Consider the following 25226-nt stretch of genomic DNA (forward strand, 5'->3'; position numbering starts at 1 on the left):
TTATTATGTATTTATTTATTTTTTGTCAGTAAATGATATTCCATTAATAGATAGAGTGGGTAATTGTGGGGTTCTAGGATGATATGCTTTTATATTTTGAATCTGATTAATCAATTGTTCTGGTAATGCTTTAAGTAATCTGGTAAATTCAACTTTAGGGGGATAAAATTTATACATCACACAGAATTGATCATAACATGTAACAATGTGTTGTCCATGATCATAATCTATTAATCAGCTTTCTTTTCTTGAAGAATCTAATACTACAATTTGAGCACTTTTACTTCCTGACACTTTTTGGTGTATAACTGAGACATTAAATGTTTTGTTAATCTTTTAAACTTCCCCCATCATTCATCTTCTCTCCATCTCATATTTCTGGCAAACTAAAATCACATGCTCTGTTCTTTCAGACTCTCCACAATGCTGACAACATCCTGTTTTATGCTGGTTTATTCTGAATAGTGTACTATTAAGTCCATTGTGTCCAAATCTCATTCTTGTTAATAATCTCTTCTTCCTGTTCTCATCTCTCCCACTCTTCTTTGAATCTTATAATACCATCTAATTTTGATTTCTTTATTCCATTCTTTCTGCCACTTTCCCTTCAGTTTTTGTTTAGCGATGATCCTTGCGTTAGACTTGCTTGTGGTTATTGTAAAGGAAACTTGTCCCTGTCAGCTGCTTTGTTTCCTTCAACCTTGATACGTTGCTAATACCCATAATAAAGTACCAGGAACTTCCAAACCCATCATGTATATTCTGAAAAACTATTGCTGTATTTATAATATAATGTCTGGTCTGCTTTCTGAATGGATGTGCTGTAAACTTGTAAGTGCTAACTTTGAATTTGAACAAACTATTGTTTTTAATGGGCTTACTTCCTCTATCTGCTCTGCTAATAATAATGCTAACATCTCTCCAGTGTATACTGAAACCGATTGTAATCGTTTAATTTGATTCATCTAAAATTCTGGTCTAATGATTGCTATTTCTATTTTATATAAACCTAAAAAGGACCAGGAGACTTTAAACAAATGAGGTCTTAGGTAACTTGTTTATTTGTTTCAGCTGCACCCAGTATTTATCATTTTTACTACTTACAATAAAAATGAACTCTACAAATATATATAAAATAAATATGATGGTATGCTTTATCCTTGTCACATAACAGCTTGAGTGTCCTTGTGCATGGATTAAATTTGATGGGAGAACCATCCATCCATTATCTTTTACCCGCTTCTTCCTTTTCAGGTCGTGGGGGTCACCATTGCCCAAGTCCATCCATCACTGTGCGAGCGGCAGGGTACACCCCCTGGACACGTCGCAAGTCCATCACAGGACACAGAGACAAATGAGATAAACAAGCATTCACTCTCTCTCTTGGGACAATTTAGAGTTACCAGTTAGCCCAGCATAAATGTTTTTGGTCTGTGGGAGGAAACCAGCATACCCGGGGAAAACCCATGCATGCACGATGGAGAGAACATGCTAATTCTACCCAGAAAGGCCCCCGGCTGGGATTTGAACCAAGGCGGCCTGCTCGCTGAGAGGCGGCAGCTCTACCAACTGCTCCACCGCGCTGCCCAAGGGAGAACCAATCACAACAAATTACATACAGCTGCGTGATACCTGAAGATTGAACTGCTTAATCCTCAGATGTTGGTTGAGTCAGCAAAGAGACAGGGACCATGAGAGGTGCTTGGGTTCTGACTATTTTTGTGGCAGTTGTGTGGCTCAGAAAAAGTTTGTATACAGACACACACTTTTTTTTTTAAAGTGAATGATTTGTGTTAAATGGGACTTGTGAACATATTGTGGTGACTTGGTCTGCTGGTGAACGTTTTTACTAAAAACTTTTTAGTGATAAAACTTAAAGTTCAGCTCAATTCATTTAGCTACAAATGGCTGTGGTTTTTAGCTCTTAATGCCGGTGAGTTTGGAGCAGTTTAATCCCTAATGGTAATCCTAGCAAGTGTGAAGACAACTGGATTTACTGGCAGTCTGAAGATTGGGTTTTCTTTAAGCTGTAAAATTTACTAATTAAATTTACTAGAGTAGATGTTAGGAAATTCATTCATTCAACCTTTATTTAGACAGGTTAATCCCATTGAGCCTCGGGGGCTCATTTACAAGAGACCAGATTTCTTAAAGAGTGATGACAACAGTGAATACAATCATAAGAGGCATACAAATTTCATTTTTTATTTTTTTTACAAATCTAAACAAAAAACAGCTAGATTATAAAGCAATGTAGAATACTAAAAACAGGAACATGTCTGCATTGGTTTTAGCCAGATTTTTAAAGCCACTTAGAGAGGTCAAGGTCGAGAGCTTCAGATCTTTTTGCAAAATATTCCAGGAAACAGGAACGGAGTAGGAGAAGGCCCTTTTCTCTAGTTCAGTTTGCACTGAGGGAACACTGCAGGTAATGATGTCCTGAGAGTGCACGCTGTAGTTGCACTCGCACAGAGACATGTAGGAGGAGATGTATGAAGGCAACAGGCCGAGAAGTGATTTAAAGATGAAAATGTACAAATGTATGAGTCTGTACTATGAGTCGATGTGAGTATACGAAACGAAATGAGTCTATGTGCAAGAAGTACCTTAACAAATTCCTGAGTTATATCTGAGCTGATAAACGTGTCTAAGTTGCTGTCTCACAGTAATCGATCTTTGTTCATGCAGTTCTGTCCCAGAATGAGATTATGAAAAGGTATTTAGAAGTGACGGCATGGGACGAGGCCCACAATGTGACGGGGGGCGACGAGGCCCACAACGTGACGGCATGGAATGAGGCCCATAACGTGACGGGGGGTGACGAGGCCCACGACGTGATGGCATGGGACAAGGCCCACAACGTGACGGGGGGCGACGAGGTCCACGACGTGACGGGGGGTGACGAGGCCCACAATGTGACGGCATGGGACGAGGCCCACGACGTGACGGGGGGTGACGAGGCCCACAATGTGACGGCATGGGACGAGGCCCACGACGTGACGGCATGGGACGAGGCCCACAATGTGACGGGGGACGACGAGGCCCACGATGTGACGGGGGGCGACGAGGCCCACGATGTGACGGGGGGCGACGAGGCCCACAACGTGATGGCATGGAATGAGGCCCATAACGTGACGGGGGGTGACGAGGCCCATGACGTGACAGCATGGGACGAGGCCCACGACGTGACGGATATATAAAATTTAACTAAACTTCTTTCTTCTTTGCTGCTTGTATTTTGAACTCCTCTCCACTTGTGAGATTTGTGTCTGACTCATTCTTTCAAACATTGTGGAAGCAAATGACTGTTTTCTTAAAGCCAGTTCAGATTGTAGGACTTTGACTTTGTTTATACTCCTTTGTGCTGTCAATAAAACCTGTGCATCAATACCACCCTGTGCAACTTGATAGTGATCTAATCCATCACAACTCATGTTTAAGATAGAGATAAAATACATGTTTCAATTAATTTCCATTGTTTTCAAAGACCCTGTCCAATTTTGCATTCATCTGGAGTGTCTATTCTCAGTTTACTGTACATTTTGGTATAGCAAAGATGTGGATTGCAATCGGTTAAAAAGCCCAGTGAAACGCAGGAGAATACAAAAATGTCAAATGTGATCTTAAATAGTTTTTCAAGGTACAATCACAGTATAATTTCAATTCACTTATATAGAACCAACTTTGCCAAGTCACAACAGAAGGCATCTCAGGGCACTGAACAGAAACATTGATTTATAACAATGTATAAGTTAACACTATTTATCTGAGGAGCAGACTGCTTTGAGTTTAACTCCATTGCAGAACTCTCATCTTCAGCATGAAGGCAACAGTGGAAAGGGAAACCTCCCTCATGAGGAAGAAACCTTTAGCAGAACCAGGCTCAGGACAAGCGGCTATCTTCGACTAGCTGGGTTAGATATAGGAACAGACACATTGGCAGGTCAAGAATCACATAAGATCGAAATAGCATCAAATGGAAAACTGTTCAATTTTAGCAACTCATTTAAGGAAATGAGGTGAATTGGTCCTCCAGTGGTCTAAGCCTATGGCAACATAACAAGCCAACCCTAATTATAGGATTTATCAAAAAGGCCCAGTCTTAAAACTGATGTATCTTCCTCCCATTCTGCTTTTGTAAACTCTAGGAATCGCGAGTAAGTGAAGTGCTCTGTTTGGAAAATATGGAACAATAAGCTCTGTAATATAAGATGGAGCTAGGTTGTTGAGAGCTTTGTAGGTTAGGAGTAAGATTTTGAATTCAATTCTGAATTTGTCAGGGAGCCAAATAGCCCTTGATGAATAGTAATAAAATGTAATATTAAAAAAGTAATAAAATAGTCCACTTGACTCTGTGAAACTAACCTGTATAAATAAAAGTTGAATGAATAATCTCAATGCATCGTTGAGAAGCGTCTTAATTTCATCCTTAAACACATTTATTTAGACTGAGAATCTTCACCAGCATTTGTTCACGCTGCATTTCTGGACCTTTGTGAGGGTGTTTCTGAATGAGCCGATTCTTTTAACACGAACCAAATCTGTCAGCTTCAAATCCATTTGACCAATATGGTAACAAAACATTTGCTATTTTTACTCTGTATGAACGCAACTTAATCACATTTTGTTTAGAAAAAGAAAAATCACATGTGAAATTGAATGAAATAGTTTCAGTTCAACCGAACAAGGTCTTCGGTGTGAGTTGGTAAAATAAAACAGCTCGTCCAGGACCGCCCATGAATGGAACTTTCCAGAAGCTCCTTCATAAAAACCCTTGTAGCGGTTACTGGCAGTCATTTTGTGCGACTACGACGGAAGACGAAGCACGTTAGAAGGGTTGACGCTTTCTCTCGATTTATTTGACAAGAGATCAGCTTATTGGCTTATAGTTTAGCTGTATTTCTTATCGATCGTCTTATACGTGTTTGTAGGTGATATATTTTTTAAACAAATTTTTTTTGTCGACCTTTCCGAAGAGTTTCGGGTTTACGGCCTACTCTGGTAAGCTAACAGAAAAGAGCCTAATCGATTTTTATGTTCCTTTAAATGTTTCTCTTTTTTGTTTTATATATGTTTAATGTTTAGTTAATTGTTTTTGCTTCGTTTCGGAATGTAAAATCCAATTTAGAGTTAAACAGCCCACGCATTGCCAGCGTGCAGCTTCTGGAAATTTCCTGAACTAGCTGGTTGAGTTACGTAACGACGCTTCGGCCGCTAGGGGCAGTGTTGTGAAGAGATGTTACGCAACGGATTAAATGGAATGCTTTTTAAAAAAAAATAAGTGGCAATATTCTTCGTTTTCCACAGCCTTCGGCAGCAAATTGAACAATGGCTGCAATGCTTTAAAAAAAAAATAAGTGGCAATATTCTTCGTTTTCCACAGCCTTCGGCAGCAAATTGAACAATGGCGGCCCAAGTGGACTCCCACAATGACATGGCGCAGGCTCGCCGCACCGATGGACTCAGTGTGATCTTCGACCAGAACAGCCCCGACTCGTCTCGCTGCCGTTCCCGTTCTCGGTCAAGCAGCAGTGCCAGCACCAGCTGCTCCACCAGCTCCAACGATCGGGGACGTAGAAGCAGCAGGGGACGGTGCGGGTCTTCATCGTCCTCATCTTCATCCTCATCTTCTGGAAGCTCGTCGTCCTCCCGCTCCAGGTCCCGCTCGTACCCCCGCTGTCACAGGCAATCGTCACGTTGTCGCTGTGATGACCATGGCAAACACAGCCGCTATGATCGCCGTTCCCCACCTCGTCGCTACAGGGCTCGGTCTCGCTCGTACAGCCACTCGCCCTCTTGGGACAGGTATTACCGTCATCGCAGGTACTACAGGTCGCCCTCCAGGTCCCGTTCCCCCAGACGCTGGTATAGATACAGGAGACCCGTGAGCCAGTTAAGATGCACGTTCTCCCGCTCCCCGTCCAGAACCTACAGGGGGCGATCACGATCCAGATCGCCGATCAAGTCTCTCAGCCTAAGCTTGCATGGTGAGTTGATCAACAACTTTTAGTTTTTACTGATGACATTAACATTTACAATGTCAGCTGACTCGTTTGTATTTTATTGCTTAGACAAAAAGAAGCTCCTTGAAGTTGCCAAGACCAATGCTATGCAGATGTTTGGAGTGGCAAGTCTGGATCTTCCCGAAAGTGTGAAACCGATCCTTTCAGAGGACCCAGAATCTAAAAGGTCTTCACCAGAACCAATGACGAGGTTGAGGCAAGACTCCCCAAAGACAGAGGTGGGTGTCGTCAGTGTTGTTGATGTGAAACAAAAAGGGCTTTAAAGCTTGGAAGCAATTAGAAATTATATATTGCTCAACAAAGGTTTTTGAGTTAAATGTAAACACTTGGTTTTATATTTTTTGTTTTCGTTTAAACATTTTACACCGATCAGCTAATCAACTTTGTATTCAGTTTGCACCAATCACTACAATTGTTTACTGCTTAGCTTGAGGTATGTGCTGTTGAATTTCCTGTTTTGTGTTGTCATTTGGACCCACGAGGGAACAAAGATACTCTCTATTTATTCCTGTCTTCATAGATGACATGAAAGTGATCTCCTTCACTCATCGGCACCTGGGATTAAAGGGCTGACTTGGGTGACAACAATATTTGCGATTTTGAAAAGGTTGTCTGATGCTGATGTATCTGATGCAGAACATCTAATGCTTAGCCCACATTCCATACAATGATTACACATCTAGAATTATAAATACAAAACTATTTAGATTTTTTTGCTGTTGAAATGTATTTATGCTTGCAGATGAAATGGGTTATTGTTATTTAGCAGAGTCTGCCACTCGCTGATGGAGCACGAGCGTGTGGACTGCATTATAGTGACTATTCCTGTCGAACAATAAACAGACGAAGAACTCCTCTCCATATGCCAAAGATAAGTTGGTACACACAAAGTGTGCTGAAGGGGGCTGGGTAACCTGCGTCGCCATCACTCTGCCAGTCTAGACAAAGATGTCCTGTTTACATTTGTTTTCATTCAGCTTTGAGGTCTGTCCTTGAAAGTTAATTGTAGAAAAGCCTGCATGAAAGCAGCACAGAATGTATGATTTGTGCTGTAGTAAAGCCCAGTACTAGTAATGTGCAGTAAAAGTCCATCTAAACTTCAGGCTCAGGCTGAAGCTCATTGATTTCTCACTCGTGAGTAACTTTGCACTTTTCTTTTTTCTTTGAAATAGGACAGTGAGCCAGAGCCAGATGAATCCAGCCCAAAGATGTCTCCAAGAATGAAAATAGCTTTCAGTGACAATGTAAGTGATCAAACTAGAAATGTATGTTGAAAGTCAGTTGTAAGTTTTAAATGCAACTAATGGTGATGCTGTTTTTTGTTTCCTAAGAATTCTGTGGCCAAACCTACTGTTGCGGTACCGTCTTCTGCTAAGGTAACTCCCAGAGTGGACAGCGTTGAAAGCAGGAAACCCTACGGCCACTGGGTCCCAATCGGTTCAGGCAAAAACTCCAGCCTGCGCAAACGCACTTAAACCATGCTTCTTCAATGTGGCAGGGTACATGGACATTGTAAATACTGTAAATATTTTGTATACATTGTGATCATTTCGTGATCAATTTTCTTTCAGATGTAAAAATTTAGGTGGGAGGAAGTGAAGAGTTCATTCAGGTGGGATTATTTCCTTTCATTTGTGTTTTTTATTTAATTTATTGATTCAATAAAGATTTGTTCAAGTACAATTGCCTGAGTTTTTTTTTTTACCAACTGAGATAAAGGGCAAATTAAAGCACCAATTCACAACAGCAACGTTGGCACAAATGATTTAGTTCTAGATTTGGTTCCAAATAAAAAGTGACTAGCTCTGTTTAAATGGTGACTCAAACCTGTGTTGGCTGGTTAAATGGATCGTCGCTGTGCCCTGAGGTGACTTGGCGCTATATAAACTGAATTTAATTCACTAGACTGCAGAGGAAGTAAAGACTGAAGTTGCAGTTTTTAAGCTTGTCCACACGATTGCAGTATTTCGCTGTGTTTGGGGTTAAAAAGTTAACTGATCGTCAGCTTTTTGTATTCTGTTAGCTTTAAATAAAAAATCTGATTACTGTTTCCATCCACTTCAGTCGTTAAACATTTTATGAGGGCCTGGTGTAATGGTACACATCAGCTGGAATCAACTTCGTGTTATCTAGTGTTGCCAGGCTACAACAAGTGACCGTGTTAATGCTGACGCAGCTCTCCTCACTGTTGTGACTGCCACTGATAACATCGACTGCAACTGTTTGCAAACTCAAGTGAAATATTGGGTGGGTAACCACCGATCGGCAATAAATCAAGTGAATATTCAGACGAATGTCACAAGCTGTTGTATCCATAAGAATAAATTGCAGTTGGAATAGTTTCCAGACTGCACGTCTCCTGCTGTAACATGACCGGAGACCGATTAATTACTTGGGATAGACATATCTGATTCAAAGGCTTATCACAACAGGTTTTAATGAACTAGGAAAGGAATGACGCAAATGAAAGTTTCACAGGTAATTCCCACATAGTTGCCATTTATTTTCTAAGAATGCACGATTTAGCCCGACTTGATGAGGATAAGCGCTTGAATCGCTTCCAGGCAGCTATTGACACTTCACCATGTTTACAAGCTTTAGATCAAATTAACTCTGCTTAACATAAAAACTAATTTTGGAAACTTGGCTTTAAGAAAGTCAGACATGTCAGACAGAGATACGCCACAGTAGATTTATGGAAGATTACTTCTCAAACAACTCCTCAGGTGAATCAGACAGAACTTCAAAAGTATTAAGAGTACCTAATCACAGCTTCAGAGTAAAATATAATTCAAAGGTGTAATATACATCGTTGCAGTGTTATTGAGATCGTCTTGCAGAAACGTTTCGTTCAGCTTTCCTGCAGAGGGTGCAATGCAGCTGCGCTCTGAGTTCAGAGTGCAGACTTCATGGGAACCTGTTTACTCTCCAGTCTCAGTCACAAGGTTTTTTTTCTGGTCATGTCACTGCCTTCAGGCAAGTTAGCACCGAGATGAAGATAAATTGGATTACCCGATGATGGTCCTTATCTCTTTCTGCACCTCAAAAAAAAAAAAAAAAAATCTCTGGCTGACATCCTCCACAGAAAATGCCCAGAGGATTGATGGTGGTTTATTCTCAGGCTTTAAGTGTCTCCATCACGAGACCACACACCGTAAACCCTCAGAAAAACCAGGAATTAAGCAAGATAAGCAGATAATTAGAAGCGGTTTACTTAAAAATAAATGTCAGAATAATTACTGTACAAAAGAACTCCCAACTGTGCCATACCTTAGAGATAGTTGTCAGCACTAAATGACAATAAAACTTATAATGCACAATATGTTGGCTTGTAAATATGCAACAAAACAAAGTGGATCACTAAGGTGGCTGAGAATGCTAGACAGCTGTTCCTCTCTCCAAGTTCTGTTTGATTTCTGCCGTGTATTTGCCGTAGAAACGCTCCGCCTTCTTGTTGAACTTGGCATTCCTCTCGTTAATGTAGTCGATGTCTGCGTCGTCGTTGTAGGCCCTGCGCCGGCTGTACTTGGCACGCTTGTCGATCCTGACAATCGTAAAGAAAGGCAACTCAGGAAGAGGATTTTTATAAACCAGCATGGCCACTGTTCATGGCATATCCAATAACAATAATTGGTACAGGCAATAATTTGAGAGCAAGGGTTTAAACTTGGCAAAGGAGAGTGGCAATGGAAAACCTAAGACACATATACATACTGTCAATTTGTGAGCTCCTACTCTTGATTTACTCTGTCTTCAAAGGATTAGAGTGCGTCACACTCTGGCAACTAAATCCTTGTCTAATGTTCTACAGTTGCATCTCCAATGTAGGCCCGAGACGGTCTCAAATACAAAACAGCTCAAGGAAGGACTCATGACCAAAGCTTAAAATGATCAACACATCAAAGTCAAAACTTGGAAGCGCAGTAAATGCTGTGCTGAACCCACTGTGCCTGCAACTTTATTTAAACAAGAATAAATGAACAGACCAAAGGTACAGGTTGTTCGACGAACACTTCATTTTAAACACATTTTGTTAAAACGGTCCACTTTCATTTAACCTGTAGTGGACCAGTTATATATGCTGCCTCACTCTATGTCTTTTAGAAACAATGGCCTCGATGCATCAAAACTTATACCCTGGAGTTGATTTTTCTAAAATTAGACAGGCTGGTTCAGACACAGACAGTCTCATGGCCAACACTTACTGCATCTCCACACTATGTTTGTGGTGTGCCAGTGTTGCAAAAGATCTGTCAATCAGAGAGATGCATTAAATAAAAATGATTTTTTTTGGATCATCAAAACTAATAACTAAAAAGATCGAGGTTGAACGCGGTTGAATACCACACTTTCTTGTTGTTATAAACAGGGCTTCTTAATAGATTCAATTATACCCAAAACTTTTTACAGCGTTTAATTTTATGCCTAATATCCCATTACCATTGCTTTAGTACCACGGTTGACCAATGAAATCTCCCCACCTAGAATGGATCTTAATGGACAAGAAAACTTTGATGCATCTCTGCTCAGTGGGACTTACTGTTTCTCGACATCCTCCACCATGCGGTCAATGCCCTCCTTTGTGGGAGTATGGGTTCCGTATATCAGGCTATTAGTCGTGGGGTAGAAGTCTTCACCGCTGTAGAGCATCAGCAAAACAGTTAGAAATGCATAACTAAAGATAATCAACATCTTGACACTTAAATTAACTTCTCTATTCCATCACTCTAATTATGAATGTCATCATATAGCATCAGGGCAAATTGTGACATCTGCAGATGACAGCATTTAGAGGGTATAAACCCTCAGGCGCTAAATTCTTCTTGACCTTAGCATGCATGTGTATCAGTTTTACACTTTAAAGCATTTAAATTATTTCTGGATTGTGAAGCGGCAGCAAAACAAACCCCGGGGGCAAAATAGGGGCTGCATGACAGAACATATAATAAATGCTTCATGAACATGTGATAGGTGAATTCTGGTCTGTTAACATTAAATAGTTAAAAGTCATTCTCCTCTATTTGGTATTTTACAGCTATGGTCTCAGTTTAGGCATATTTTCATGGATCTACTTTACAGCCATTAAGTAGAATTTAGACATTTTGTCATACCAGAGGACATGAATTTTCATCGGTCACTCTTGGTAAAGATTTAAAACATAAAAAAAAGATGATGGGACAGAGGCCTGGCTCACCTTTCTTCCCTTTGCTTCTCGTAGCTTTCCATGTCAGGTCTGATTTGCTTGGTGAGTCTCTGGTATTGTCGGAACTGAGCTTCTGCATAACCTGTAGTATATATTTTTTGTTTTAAACGGGGGGAGAGGAGAAAAATGTAATTAGTGGAACAAACAATAAGCAGGCACAAGGCTCAGAAACACAACCTGCAGCTAGTTAAGGAGGTCTACAGAGGCACCTCTCCTCCTCCGTTCCTCTCTTGAAGCCCCTCTAGTGATCATTTTCTTCCAGAGGTTTTCATTCAGGGGAAAGGTTTAATACAACAGATGGCAGCCATATTCAGGAGACACAGTAAACTTTATTTTCCCTTCAGCAGATTAAATTAGAAGCTGTTTTGAACGATTTGCATCCCGTTCTTACATGCAGCCAGTACTGCTATTTACTGTGCGACCATGTAAAGCTGAAGCAGTTCCATCTCGTTTCAAAGTCAAAACTCAAAGTTTCTTTGTCATACGCACCACATGTGGTGGAACAAAATGGTGTACACAGGGTCCCAGTTACATCCCACAAAAGTATAAAATGTAAAAGAAAAACAGTAATAAGATCTAAGATATGAACAAAGAAAAACGTTAAACTAAAAATGCGCTAAGCACTAATAGTACAAAAACGATACGCCGAACAGCAGCACGAACAAGTGTGTGAGCAGAGGAGTACCAATGAACACAGCAGCATGAGATCAGCAGCAGCACATATCAACAATCAAGTAGCATTATAGTGATTTTTTTTCACAGTGATTATCCTGGTTAGGGATTCATGAGTCTTAACAGCCTCTATGTTTCATTTCTATGTCTATAGAAGTACAGCATATTTCTGTGTCTATTTCTATGTTAAAATTAAGAAAGTTCTCAATTATGTGCTGGAAAACAGCAACAAAATAAACAGAATCAGTGCAATACTTTTCTACAACAGTCATCTGTATAGAAGTATTGTTTTCTCAGCGAACAGACCAGAGTTTGTGGTGCGAGAAGGCTGCCTATATCCAAAATAAAACTGCTTGATGTAAATGCAGATTGCTTTATTATTACTACCTGATACAATTGACAACTATTTTAGTGTGTGAAACAATGTTTAGTAATAAAGTTAGATGCTAAAGATCTTTGGGGGACAGAGAAATGTTTCATCAGATTAGATCTTTATCAGCTGAAGCTAAATAAGACTGCCGTCAGTTGTCTGTACTTCAAACTAAAGTGAATCACACAGTAAATAATTTATTAAATTGAATATGTGGGTGGTGACTTTTGTAATCAGGGAATGGCATCCTTGTGGTTTCTGAGTGCACGCTGGGCTGGATGGAACATGCGTGTGAATCTCTTTCAAAGCAAATTCAGCGAATGCTCACTTTCATACAAGCCTGATTCATTCAAGTAAAACAAACAAACAAAAAAAACTACATTTTTTTATTGTAAGTTTTATTTTGCTTCAGGAGATTGATGTATTTCTGAAAACTGACAAAACTAGAGATTACAAAAAAAAAGTTTTAGAAAACTGTTTAGAAAAGTTTTATTGGATTATAAATGAACTCATAATTTTTTTCACAGTTCGTATTGATTTGACAATTTCAAAACCAGTATCAAGTTTCTGTTAAGTGTATTCTGCTCTTTTTACTCATTCAATTATAAATTGTGGCAAAATGGGTGTGCTCAAAAACTAAAAAACTTTGAAAGAAACTTGCCAACTTTAGACGGTGAACAATGTAGAAATTAAATAGTAATGCAGTCAAGTGGGAAATTTGTACTCAAGAGTACCACACCATTCAACAGAATAAAAAACTCCAATGGTCACATTAAATTCTTTTCAGAAACATCCAGACATATTCATGACAAAGGGAAACCGTGATATGATTTTTGTCATTTACACATTTTGACTATCATACCAGCATCTATGGAAAAAGTCACTGTAATGCCACTTGGTTGTTGATATGTGCTGCTGACTATCCATGATGCTGATCTCATGCTGCTGATTTATTTCATGTTGCTGTGTTCATTCGTCCTCAACTGCTACACAGACTCCTGTTCGTGCTGCTGTTTGGGGCATTGTTTTGTACCATTAGTGCTTAATGTATTCTTAGTTTAGCGTATTTCTTAGTTCATGTCTTGGATCTTATTACTGTTTTTCTTTACAATTTGTATTTTTGTCAGATGTAACTGGGACCCTGTGTACATAGTTTCATTCCACCTCATGTACCACGTGATGTGAATGACAATAAAGAACCTTGAATCTCTACAGGGTCTGTTTGCTTGTGTACTCCCATTAGAAAATGTAAGCATCTGAATATTAAGCTACCAGTACTAGTCCAGTAATATCCCATTATTTTGGTGAGATTCTGATAGCTGTGTGGATGAGTGGTGTGTCTTACTCCAACATTAATCACTTAAGAGGAAAAAGTAATGTGTCTTAAATTACCCGTCTTATGTTCATCATTTTATCTTTATAAGGCCACAAACCTGCAAATCCTGTGTCTGGATTCTTCTTCTTTTTCTTCCTTTCCCATCGTTCTGCTTCGTCAGCAGTGATATCCAGCAGCTTCACTCTGTTATAGTCCTCTCCACAAGCAGCACATTCCTGCAATGGGAAATAATTTTAATGAACACAAAGTCAGACCGTTAGCTCCCTGCTTTGCATTTTCTAGATCCTAAACACTCTTGGGAGTGGAGTTTAGGTTTGGATTCCAGGGTGGCAATCTACATGTATAAGTGCATCTGTAAGCTTATTGAATCCTAGTATTATCTTAGAATATGAACATGACATAATGCAAGAATCGATATTTAAGGTAAAACCTGTTATTGTGCCTACAAGCTGATTATAACAAAGTGTTTAACCAATCTAAAACCTACGATTTGCCAAGTTGTCTTGTAGCCACAGTTCATTCCTTTAGTTATGTTTATGTTAAATGGCTGAAAAAAAACCAACTATTGTTCTAATTCTGTTTGGGTACAAGGACTAAACTGAAAAACAATTCAAGGCGATAGACAAAAATAAAATAAATATTTGCCTACGTTGAGATAAAATTTAAATAAAGATGGGTGTGGTTAAGAATTTAGCACTGGTATTACAGAAAGCTGAAAAATACCTTTTTCTTTTCATCTTCGGCAAGCTCCCACTCCAGTCGGGCTTTCTTAGCTTCCCAGTTTGTGGGAAGTTTCAATCTCTTATCCTCCTCCACGACCTCCTGGTGGTTCAGTTTTCGTGCTTCGTTCTGCAGTGAAATTAACAAGTAACATCTGGATATTTAGGCAGCCAAACTCATCTTCTGAGTTAGTCTCAAAACTAAACGCATAAACTAAAGTAAACGTGACTATTTTTAAGTCCTAACCTTTAATAGCTAAAACAGTACATGCGTGATAACCAAGCTTGCCATCGTTGCATAGCACTGTACTACCATGTATTGACTATATCTGATAAAGTTCGAACTACTGACCCGTTTGAAATGCAACTCTCTGAATTTACGAAGCCTAGCTTCTCTCTTCTCGGAAGCTACAGTTTCGGTCTGTTCTTCTTCATTAGCTGTGGCAGTCTCCTGGGGAAAAAAATCAGGTTATCCCACTATAAACAATATTCAATATAAATGTATGTTGTTTAAAACATAAAGTCTGCTACACCCCGGACAACTAAAAACATTTGACAGATATGTCGACAGTTAGCATGTACGCTAACTTCAGTTAGCTTAGCATAACAGCAAGAGCTAAAACAACGAAAACAAATCTAATACGATTTAATTTATCCGGCAGACCGAATTATCTTTATCAAAATAACTGTATTTGATGAGTTTTCGTTAGCTCTACAAAATGCTGGGTCTAACAATTAAAATACAAAATACGAACCGAGCTACAAGACGCCATTGTTGTGATAGCCTTCTACGATGGTTAGAACGGAAGTACGTCATTCATACCGGATGTAACGTATACAAAAAAAAACCAAAAAAAAAACATAAGACAACACTTTATATCTATGGACAACGCAATGTTTGCGCTGAATTAAGGATATATTTTATTTTTGTTTACTATTTTACTTTACTGACTGACAAGCTATATGTGGTTATGTGGTTTAATTTCTAGAATTGCGCCGCTCCAGGTGGCTGCATGTTGGAGCAGCTCTGTTACGTTCATTCTGAGATTTTGCTTTTGGAAACTTTAATTCCTCTTTTTCTGGATGCAAATCACTTTTTTTTTTTTTGGATGATTGTTTCCTCTGGTATCAGATGCTGTGCAGCTGGAAGGATTTTTACTGAAACTCTTTTAGTTTTGGACAGTTGTTATGATGCGTAACCATGGCAACAAGTATCCTGATGCATGCTCAATAATCATTTAGCTCTTGCTGTTATGCTAAGCTAACTGAAGTTAGCGTACATGCTAACTGACGACATATCTGTCAAATGTTTTTAGTTGTCCGGGGTGTAGCAGACTTTATGTTTTAAACAGCATACATGGCAACAAGGCAGTTTTCTACAACCAACAGCAGCTGATTAACATCTCAAAAGCTCAAATAATATCTCAACTACAGCCCCGAATCTCAAATGAGTTGAAAAGGATGTTCTGTGGACGCATTCTCATCTACCTTCCAGCTGTGCTTGAGTGCCTGACCACTGAGATCCTGGAACTAGCAGTTTCTTAGGATCCACTGTGGGATGGACCTTTACAAGAGATCCTTCCTGCCTACAGCCATCAGCATCTATAACATCTCTTAATGAAATGACAAGTTACAACAACAAATAATTTCCCTCTGGGATTAATAAAGTATTTTTGAATTGAATTAACATAAAATCCTATTGGTTAAGTTGCCAGTGTCCTTAAAATTAAAGCCTGTTGCTTCTTTTTGTGTCCTCCACCTGTTTGGTTTTCTCAGAGTTTGTTGGGAACACAATGCTACACACAGAATCCTGAAATATGACAAGTTCATGTTCAAGTTCCCGGTAGACTGTTATCTTTGACAGTTCACAGATAAATGGGAATAAGCAGTTTTCTCAAAAAAATCAGTAGCTGTTGATACATTTTAATTTATATTTCAAATGAAATAAAGTTTTTAACTTAAATGATTCATGTGTTAACATTGAATGACTTATTTGAATTCAAAACTTGTTAGATAAAAGGAATGGAAAGATTTTTTAAAAAGGCAATGTAAAAACAAGCAAATGATAAAGGAAACATGTCAAGATTCAGGGTTCTTTATTGTCATTTGCATCACATGGTACATGAGGTGGAACAAAATTGTGTACACAGGGTCTCAGTTACATCCAACAGAAGTATAAAATGTAAAAATAAAAACAGTAATAAGATGTGATCTAAGAAAAATGTTAACTAAAAATACACTAAACACTAGTAGTATATAAACAACACGCCAAAGAGCAGCACGAACGAGTCTGTGTGAGCAAATGAGCACGCATGAACACAGCAGCATGAAACATCGGCAACATGATGTGATATTTTTCCACAGTGATTATTCTGGTTATATATTCATGAGTCTAACAGCCTCAGGGTAGAAGCTGTTCCTCAGTCTAGTGGTTCTACACTTAATGCTCCTCAACCTCCTGCCTGAATGGTGCTGGGCAAAAAGTTTGTATACTGGGTGAGTGGGGTCCTTCATGGTGCAGGTGGCCCTCTTCCTGAGGTGTAGATGTCTGTGATGGTGGGGAGGCTGACTCCAACAGACTTCTGTGCAGCCTTCACCACTCTCTGCAAAGCTTTTCTTTCTGCAGCTGTGCAGCCTCCATGCCACATGTTGATGCTGGAGCACAGGATGCTCTCCACTGCACACCTGTAGAAGGAGGTGAGGACTGAGCTTCCCAGACCAGCTTGTCTCAGCCGCCTAAAGAAGTAGAGTCTCTGATGAGCTTTCTTGATCAGGCTGGTGATGTTGTTGCCCCAGCTGAGGTTGTCATTCAGGTGCACACCCAAGTACTTGTAGCTGGAGACCACTTACACTGCAGATCCTCTTATGTTTGGGAGTGTGTGTGTGTGTGTGGGGGGGTAGTTAGGTGTGTTTGTTCCGTCTGAAGTCCACGACCATCTCCTTCGTCTTCTTCATATTGATGTGAAAGTTCTTCTTGCACAAGCTCTCCGGGTTTTCCTCCTCCTGCCTGTAGCTGGACTCATCGTTGTTTGTGATGCATCCCACCACCGCTGTATCATCTGCAAACTTTACAGTATGGCAGCCTGGATGGGCCGGTGCACAGTCATACGTGAGCAGAGTGAACAGGAGAGGGCTCAGCACACAGCCCTGAGGGGAGCTAGTGCTGATGGTTATGGTGGAGGAGAAGTTGTGGATCCTCACAGACTGATCTGTTTGTTAAGAAGTCTAGTACCCAGTTGCAAATAGAGGGGATTAGTCCTAGTGTGAATAATTTGTCCATCAGGGTTTGGGGGATCATGGTGTTGAAGGCAGATGTGAAGTCCACAAAGAGCATACAGACGTAGGAGTCCTTCTGCTCCAGGTGGGTGAGAGCATTGTGGACCACAGAGGAGATGGCGTCTTCTGTAGATCGATTCTCACGGTATGTGTACTGATGAGGGTCCTCGTTGATGTTGATGGTTGTTTTGATGCATTTCATGACCAGATTTTTGAAGCATTTAGCGACTATCGGAGTGAGGGCTACTGGCCAGTAGTCATTCAGACAAGTCACTGTAGAGCTCTTTGGGACTGGGATGATGGTGACAGTCTTCAGGCAGGTGGGAACTGTTGCCAGGGTGAGGAAGGAGTTAACGATGTCCTGATGCATTCTCAATAATCCAGATAGAAAAATCTAACAAGGTTAAGTCAAGAAGAATCCATCCGGATGACCTGACTTAACCTTGTTAGAATACAGGAAATAATTACATTGAAAGACAATCAAAAGTTTAACGCTATAGAGAGCTTTAAAATATTACGTGTGTATTCATGAAAGAAAACAAAATAAGAAGAGATTTAACACATACATACACATTAATGTATATTAAACATATTTTTAGTCTTAAATCAAGCTCAGCTATTTATTTCTCAGTCATAGTTCAAAAGTGGAATCCAGGTTTTTATTTTATTTTTTATTTTATAGTGCACTTCAAGGAGGCAAGCTATTTTATCAGTTTGGTAAAGGTAAATATATAAAATCAGTGAGAATTTGTCACACTAGATGCAAGCTTTGTGTTTGTGGCTCCATGCCTGAATTCATAATTTAAGTTGGAGTTTGTGGGTTCAGCTGGTTTGAGAGTATCAACATAAAAGTGCAGTGTGTATATAAAATGTGAATGTTTCTTTGTGATACAGGAACTAGTCAAATTATTTTCCATACAGCCATGAATCCCATCAGTAGTTCTGTATCTGATCCAGTGGTAAATTGTAGCTACAATCTTCACTTATTTCTAACTTTTTGGAATTAAGAAAGGGCCAGAAAATATTCTAGAAACATAAAAAATTCCATAATACGTGTTTTATATTGTTAAATCTTTGTGTACAATTTAATTAGAATGAGCACGCAGGCTTAGGTTTATGTTAAAATCTTTTTCTTTTAGGTCCATGTACTAATGAGAATATTACAGAAGCACATCAGTCAAATTATAAATTAAAAGAAAAAAGTTGACGGCATGATAAAAGTGTTTTTATTTTTTTGTTTGTGACACAATGTCAGAAGTTACTGCAAGGCATGAGTTTTACCGAAGTATATTTGTATACAATTTTAAACCACCACATCTTGCTTCATTTTAAAGTTTAATTTCATTGAGAAATCTTGCCAGACTGTGCTGGAAGCTGGAATGAGGCACACACGCAGGCAGCAATTATGAATATGACTGGAGGTTACGAAGCGAGATGCATGAAAGGTCAAGCATAAAGTCATCAGTGTGCCACACAGAGAGTCTGTTTAGACTCTTCTAAACTCATTTGTTATGGTTGTTTTTTGCTGCAGAGAAACTGAATGTTATGTGCATCCCCAATGCGTTTTAGTTTTACCCATAAACACAAGAATATCAGTAAAGGCCTTTGAACGCAGAACTTCCAAATATGATTCTATGATCTGATTCAGAAGACAAACGTAAACACTTTCAAGAGACATCTGAGCATGTTTGACTTGCCAAAATGGATGTGCTCCCTGTTTGATTGCATTATACTAATAGAGCTCCTTTGGAGGATGTAATTAAGTGGAGTTTATAGTCTTAGATTAAAGCATCCTCTAGATCACAGGCAATGTTAATGGAGTGATGCATTTTCACTGGAAACCAGATGGGAGCACATCACGACAGAGGAGAACATCACTGGGTGCAGTAATGGGCACGGCTCTGCTATTGCCACGCAAAAAGGAAAACATCTTTATAATGAATGACTCTGAACAGAAAAGTGACCTGTATGAGGAGGAGGACGAAGCAAACAAGCATTTCCTCTGTATTTAAATTCCCATCCGCAATGGCAGTAAAGCACAGCAGTTGAGAGTTTATTACTTTTAAATCTCCGGAAGTAAATACAGATCATGTGTGATAATTTATAAACTGTCTTATGACTTATTTTTCTTCTATAGCTATAAGTGTGTCGTTAAAGACACGCATGTATGTGTTCTCATACGTTAATGTTCTTCAAGGGGCTTTTATTCACTCCCTCCGGAGGTTTCAGCTAATTTTGCTTTCTGTCCATCGGGAGTGAAAGAAATGGAGCCAAGAAGCAGACAGTTTGTTGGCAGGAACTCTTCACAATACGAGACACAAATTCAAGAAGGTCGCCACAGCCAACTGACCTCAGCTAAAACAAAAGTGGCTTTAACTCAGCCAGTTTTACAGATATTGAGCTAAACTGGTAATATACGAGAGCCGTTCACAATTCATACTGGTACTTTGAGTGTAAAGCGTTGTAAAAGAACTTTGACTAAAACCTTGGCATTAACTATTGGAGTCAAGCCTGCTGTCTGTTAGCATAATATCTCATAAATCACTGGACAGAATCAAATGAAACTCAAAAATTAATCATTGGGTTTACATTTAAAACCGATTAACTTTTGCATTCAACCCAATTCAAGATGGCCACCACAGATAATCACCTTTAACAATGCTTACTTTCTGAGACTTTCATTAAAATGTGTGCACTGACTCAGAAGCTATTTTGCTAACCCACCCACACACAGGCACTTACATTATCACCAACCTTTCATAGCAGCATGTGAAAATAAATATTTCATTCAGTTTAGTATAATGTGGCGCACCACAAGGCTCAGTCTTAGAACCCACTCTCTTTACAATCTACATAAGTAATGCAGGTCAGAACATTCCTGATGTATCCTTGCATTTCTATGCCAACGATACAGTTGTTTATTGTCTAGCTAAATCAGTTGCTAAGGTTTTCCAGCTTTTACAGTCTGCTTTCGACATCATCCAGTCTGATTTGTTCCATCTCAAACGGGTACTAAATGCTGACAAAACCAAAGGGATGTTGTTTGCAAACAGAAAGTTGGTGCCAGCAGTCTTTCCTCTTATCTTATCTTTGAATTATGTTCTTATTGATTTTGTGGATTCTTACAAATACTTGGGAATCTTGGTCGATGCGCATCTCTCTTTTAAGCTGCACGTAGAAAACTTGATAAAGAAACTAAAATTGAAACTAGCTTTCTTTTTCAGAAATAGATCTTGCTTAACTCTGTATGCTAGGAAACACCTTTTAACTCTTCGAAGTTCTGATCATTGACTACGGGGACATTATTTACATGAATGCTCCTGCAAGCACCTTGCAGATGTTGGATGCTGCCTATCACGGCACGCTAAGATTCATAAGTGGTTATAATTACCGTAGCATCACTGCACTCTGTACTTCTTGGTTAACTGGTCATCATTAACATCACAGAGACTCTTACACTGGTACATTTTCATCTTTAAATCACTTCTTGCTCTGCTGCCTTCATATCTCCTAGATGTCACTTCGTCAGTGCAGTTACAGCGTGCGCTCTCAAGACATCATTACCTGCAGCATCCCCTCAGTTTGGACTGAATTCAGCAAAAAGGCCTATTCTTACTTTGCTCCAGTTTCCTGGAATACTTTACAAAACAATCTGAAGCTCTCGACCTTGACCTCTCTAAGGGATTTTAAACAATTGATACGTTCAATGCAAAAATCAGTGCAGACGTGTTCCTGGTTTTAGTATTTTACATTGTTTCATAATGCAGCTTGTTTTTAATTTTATTTTGTATCACTACTTGTATCTACTTGTTATTTTATATGCATTTTCTGGCTGTTTATTCTTGTTTGTACCTTTATTTGTGGTTTTGTTTTAAACAGGTGTCTCTTGAAAATGAGACCTTATGACTCAATGAGACTAACAGGTATCAATAAAGGTTGAATGAATAATCAGTTGCTAATTAACAACAATCACTCAATTTGGACTTTGTTTTTTGAAATCTTGCTCCTGAATGTAACTGATTTGAGCAACATTTAAAGCATATGCATAGAGTTATGTTGTAGTAGTTACAAAGAGTTGCATAATAAGAACAGTCACTGCAGGTGCAAGCGTTTTTTTACGTAATAAAGAACTGTATTATTATTTCAAGTATTCGTTTAATTTAATATTATCATTTCAATTATGGTAATGCTCATTTGCTTACAGTTTAATTTATTGGCTTTTATTTTGTAATGCACACTTCATGTTTGACAGGCAGACATGAGGATTTTTGCCATGCTGTCATTCCCATAAATTTTGTTTTTAAATTGAGCTTTAATGCAACATGGATCTCACATGTGCCGAGGCCACCCAAAAACGCTGAGCAGCCACCCTTCAATATTAACTTTTCCAGTCAAGCAAATCAGCCCTGAAACAGAGTAACATTATATCTGCAAATAAATTGCACCTTGGGGGCAGATTTATAAACGTGAAGCAGACCTCATGGTGCTTCGAAAAGGCCTTCTATTAATCAAACAAGACAAGACTTTTAGTTCAGCTCGCTGCATGCTGTGAATAAGAAACTAAATGTTTTTTTGTACACAGCCATGAGTTTGACTGGTGCTGCTATCTTGCGTTGAATTGAAGTTTCCTCAGATAGTGCAAATGGGGGCAGGGCCTCTTGCTGTGCAGGCAGCTGCTTCACATCTGGAACTTAATATAAACATCATGGCCAATAAAATCATTCCATTTCCTTAATTACTATTCCTGTCGTTTCCGCACTAAATGAAAAGTTATTAATTCTGGGCCAACACAAACAGGCTTCTCCAGCGTGAGGAGCTGCTCCTGAAGCGTCGCCACCCTGACTACAGGCCGCTGTCACTGGACTGGAACCACAAGCTCCTGCCGCGCTCTGGCAGCGTTGCGTTTGTGTGCGGTGAACAGAGGCCAGGACGATGCAGACATGATGTCGTCTTGTTTTCCAGCACCTCCAAAATGTCCCAACTGGTGCCAGGATAATAATGACAGTCAGCACCAGTCCTGTTTCATATCCCCCTTCTCCCTCTTCCTCATGTTCATCCTTGTTTTTTTTGCAGCTGTGCCATATGTTTGACACACTGTTTACCCTCTCTATTTCTTTCTCTGAACAAGTTGGAGAGCAGAAGTGTTGAATCAACATGAAGTGTGATGACAAGGGCTCAGAGAGTAGTCTGAATGTCTCAGACGCAAAGACGGGCAGAGGTTCGATGGTCTGCAAAAATCTAAAAATTGTAAAACAATCCTAAAACAATGTTCCGTAAACTTTGAGCATCCCATCATTTACAGTTTGTAATATGATCAAAACAGCATCATTATTATTAAAAACAGGTCTGATTCTGTTCCATGCATCACTGCATGGGCTTAGGAACACTTTCAAAAATAATTTTCTGTCAGTACAGCTGTCTGTGCCAATCATAAATGCTGGTTAAAGCTCTGATATGTGAAGAATTAGCCATATGCAAGCATCATCCAGAAACCCCATCGTCTTCTGTGGGCCAAATGTTTGTTTTTTCAGTGGACTGAGGTAAAGTAGAAAACTGTTTCATGGTCAGATGAATCAAAATGAGTCTTTTTGAAACTACGGATTTCAAGTTCAAGTCAACTTTATTGTTATTTCCACCATATGAGGTACATGAGGTGGGACGAAATTATGTACAGAGGGTCCCAGTGACACCCAAAAATAGCAGAATATAAAGTATAAAAACAAAAACACCCAATAAGGATCTAACATTTACACTAAGATATGCGCTAAACAAATGCCAAACAGTATGCTATACGCTAAAGACTAATACAGTAGTCCCTCGTTTATCGCGGGAGAGCCATACTCTGAAGACCCACGATAAGTGATAAAACGTGAAGTAGGAATAGTAGCACAAGTAGTAAGTAGTAAAATGTGCAGCAAGTGATAAATAATTTATTTTAAATAAAAATTCCATGCCGATCGTGCGGCTCATCCACCAATCAGCCAATTGTGTGTAATGTCCAATCTTATTTTGAAAAACCGCGATGGAGCAAGTCCACGATAAACAAACCGCAAAGTAGCGAGAGACTACTGTAGTGTAAAACAATACGATGTAACAACAACATCCCTGCCTCTTTGATGGTATGGGGGTGCATGGGCAGCTTGCACATCTGAAAATGCAACCATCAATGGAGAACAACCTCTGCTCCCATCCAGACAATATCTTTTTCATGGAAGTTCTTGCATATTTCAGCAAGACAATATAAAACCTCATACTGCATTTATTACAATAGTTCAGCTTTGTAGTAAACGAGGCCGGGTGCTGAATTCTTACAGTCCAGAGTAATTTAACACATCACGATACAAGAAAATCATGAAAGAAGACCCAGGACTGTTCAATGGCTAGTATCAGACAAGACTGGACCAACAGTCTCCTCAGATCCTACACATTTTCAGACTGTTGTTAAAAGAAGAGGCGATGCTTCACGGTGAAGCAGTCGACCCTGTCCCAATACTTTTGAAATGTGTTGCTGCCTTCAAATTCAGCTCAACATTTTGTTTCTCTAAAAGTGGTACAATATCTTAGCATATTTGTTAACTATGTTCCACTGTGAAAAACTGTTTTATGAAATGTGCAAATCATTGCAGTCTGTTGACATGGACATTTTACTCAACATCTTAACGTCTTTGGATCCGGGGTTGTATTTATCTGCAAATTCTTATCACTACCATGCATGCTCTAAAAAACAATTTTACAAGGTCATATGTCAGATTGCAAAGTTTTTCCAAGGCATTTCTTTACAAGGCAGAATTTCCAGTCAAAGGCTTTCCATTGATTTGAAAGCTGCTGCTGCCTTTGATCACATTATATTCAAAAAGCATGCATGCTTGGAGTCAGTAGGAACCCAACTAGATAAGAGCCCTCACATTTAAAGCATCTTTATGTTTGCACAAAAGGCAGTTTGTGTTTTCCATTTACACCTAATTCACCAACTACCATTTTCAGCTCCAGGCAAAATGATGCTCATATCATGATCATGACGTGTTTGATTTGTCACAGTTTGGATGCTCTGATTCTGGTATTCTCAGGCCAAGATAGGAAGAGGATTTAGTGAGCCACACATATACTTGCACCAAAAGATGCATGTATGCACTCCAATACCACCAGTTTTGTAGTCAATGCTTTTGCTCCACCACACACAATTAAAGTCCCAATTAAAGGCCATTATGGGTTTTCCACTAGCAGCAACCGCAGGGAGAGCAGCTCCACGGCCTGTATATACTGCGGGCGCACAGATGTCCCCTGTGTTGTCATCCAAAGGAACTCTGGCTGTTCCACAAACTTTATGATCATAATTACTGATTAAAGTGCAACAACAATATAAACTCAAAAGGACTGTGATAATAAAAAAAAGAAAAAGTTTGAGTGATTCCTGTTAGTGGAGCCAAGTGGGACTGACTCTTCATTCGGAGAGATGTTTGTTGACAACACAGACTGAGATAGTCAAACACAAGAGGGAGACATTTTCCTGATATTTCATCCAAATCTGAGCAATAATGAAAAAAGGCCACAAGTTTCATGCCTATTTTACCTGATTTCTGTTTCTCACAGAAGCAGTTATCAGAAGATTTACACAAGCATTAGACTC

General features: G+C 39.4%; 2 protein-coding genes across 2 annotated transcripts; one reads left to right on the forward strand and one right to left on the reverse strand.

Annotated features, from left to right (window-relative positions):
- Nucleotides 1-4794: 4794 nt before the first annotated feature.
- On the forward strand, nt 4795-7706 carry rsrp1 (arginine/serine-rich protein 1). The gene is made up of 5 exons (XM_037695264.1): nt 4795-5001; nt 5384-5987; nt 6072-6241; nt 7196-7267; nt 7355-7706. Exons 2-5 carry the CDS (start codon nt 5405-5407, stop codon nt 7496-7498), a joined length of 969 nt encoding a protein of 322 aa, XP_037551192.1. The 5' UTR covers nt 4795-5001; nt 5384-5404; the 3' UTR covers nt 7499-7706.
- A 1513-nt stretch (nt 7707-9219) lies between these two features.
- On the reverse strand, nt 9220-15138 carry syf2 (SYF2 pre-mRNA-splicing factor). The gene is made up of 7 exons (XM_037695266.1): nt 15079-15138; nt 14676-14774; nt 14328-14453; nt 13702-13819; nt 11218-11308; nt 10564-10662; nt 9220-9567 (listed from the first exon to the last, which is right to left on the reverse strand). The coding sequence occupies exons 1-7, from the start codon at nt 15094-15096 to the stop codon at nt 9402-9404; spliced, it is 717 nt and encodes a 238-aa protein (XP_037551194.1). The 5' UTR covers nt 15097-15138; the 3' UTR covers nt 9220-9401.
- Between the last annotated feature and the right edge of the window lie 10088 nt (nt 15139-25226).

Source organism: Nematolebias whitei, chromosome 21, assembly GCF_014905685.2.
Source record: "Nematolebias whitei isolate Nwh7 chromosome 21, NemWhi1, whole genome shotgun sequence".
Classification (NCBI taxonomy): domain Eukaryota; kingdom Metazoa; phylum Chordata; class Actinopteri; order Cyprinodontiformes; family Rivulidae; genus Nematolebias; species Nematolebias whitei.

Bases quoted from the DNA above. Each gene is read 5' to 3' on its own strand.
- rsrp1 (XM_037695264.1), top strand. From the start codon at position 5,405: ATGGCGGCCCAAGTGGACTCCCACAATGACATGGCGCAGGCTCGCCGC. The intron at 5,988-6,071 runs GTGAGTTGATCA...TTTATTGCTTAG, and splicing joins TCTCAGCCTAAGCTTGCATG to ACAAAAAGAAGCTCCTTGAA. The intron at 6,242-7,195 runs GTGGGTGTCGTC...TCTTTGAAATAG, and splicing joins AAGACTCCCCAAAGACAGAG to GACAGTGAGCCAGAGCCAGA.
- syf2 (XM_037695266.1), bottom strand. The intron at 11,309-13,701 runs GTTTGTGGCCTT...TATATACTACAG, and splicing joins TCCAGACACAGGATTTGCAG to GTTATGCAGAAGCTCAGTTC. The intron at 10,663-11,217 runs GTGAGCCAGGCC...GATGCTCTACAG, and splicing joins GAGAAGCAAAGGGAAGAAAG to CGGTGAAGACTTCTACCCCA.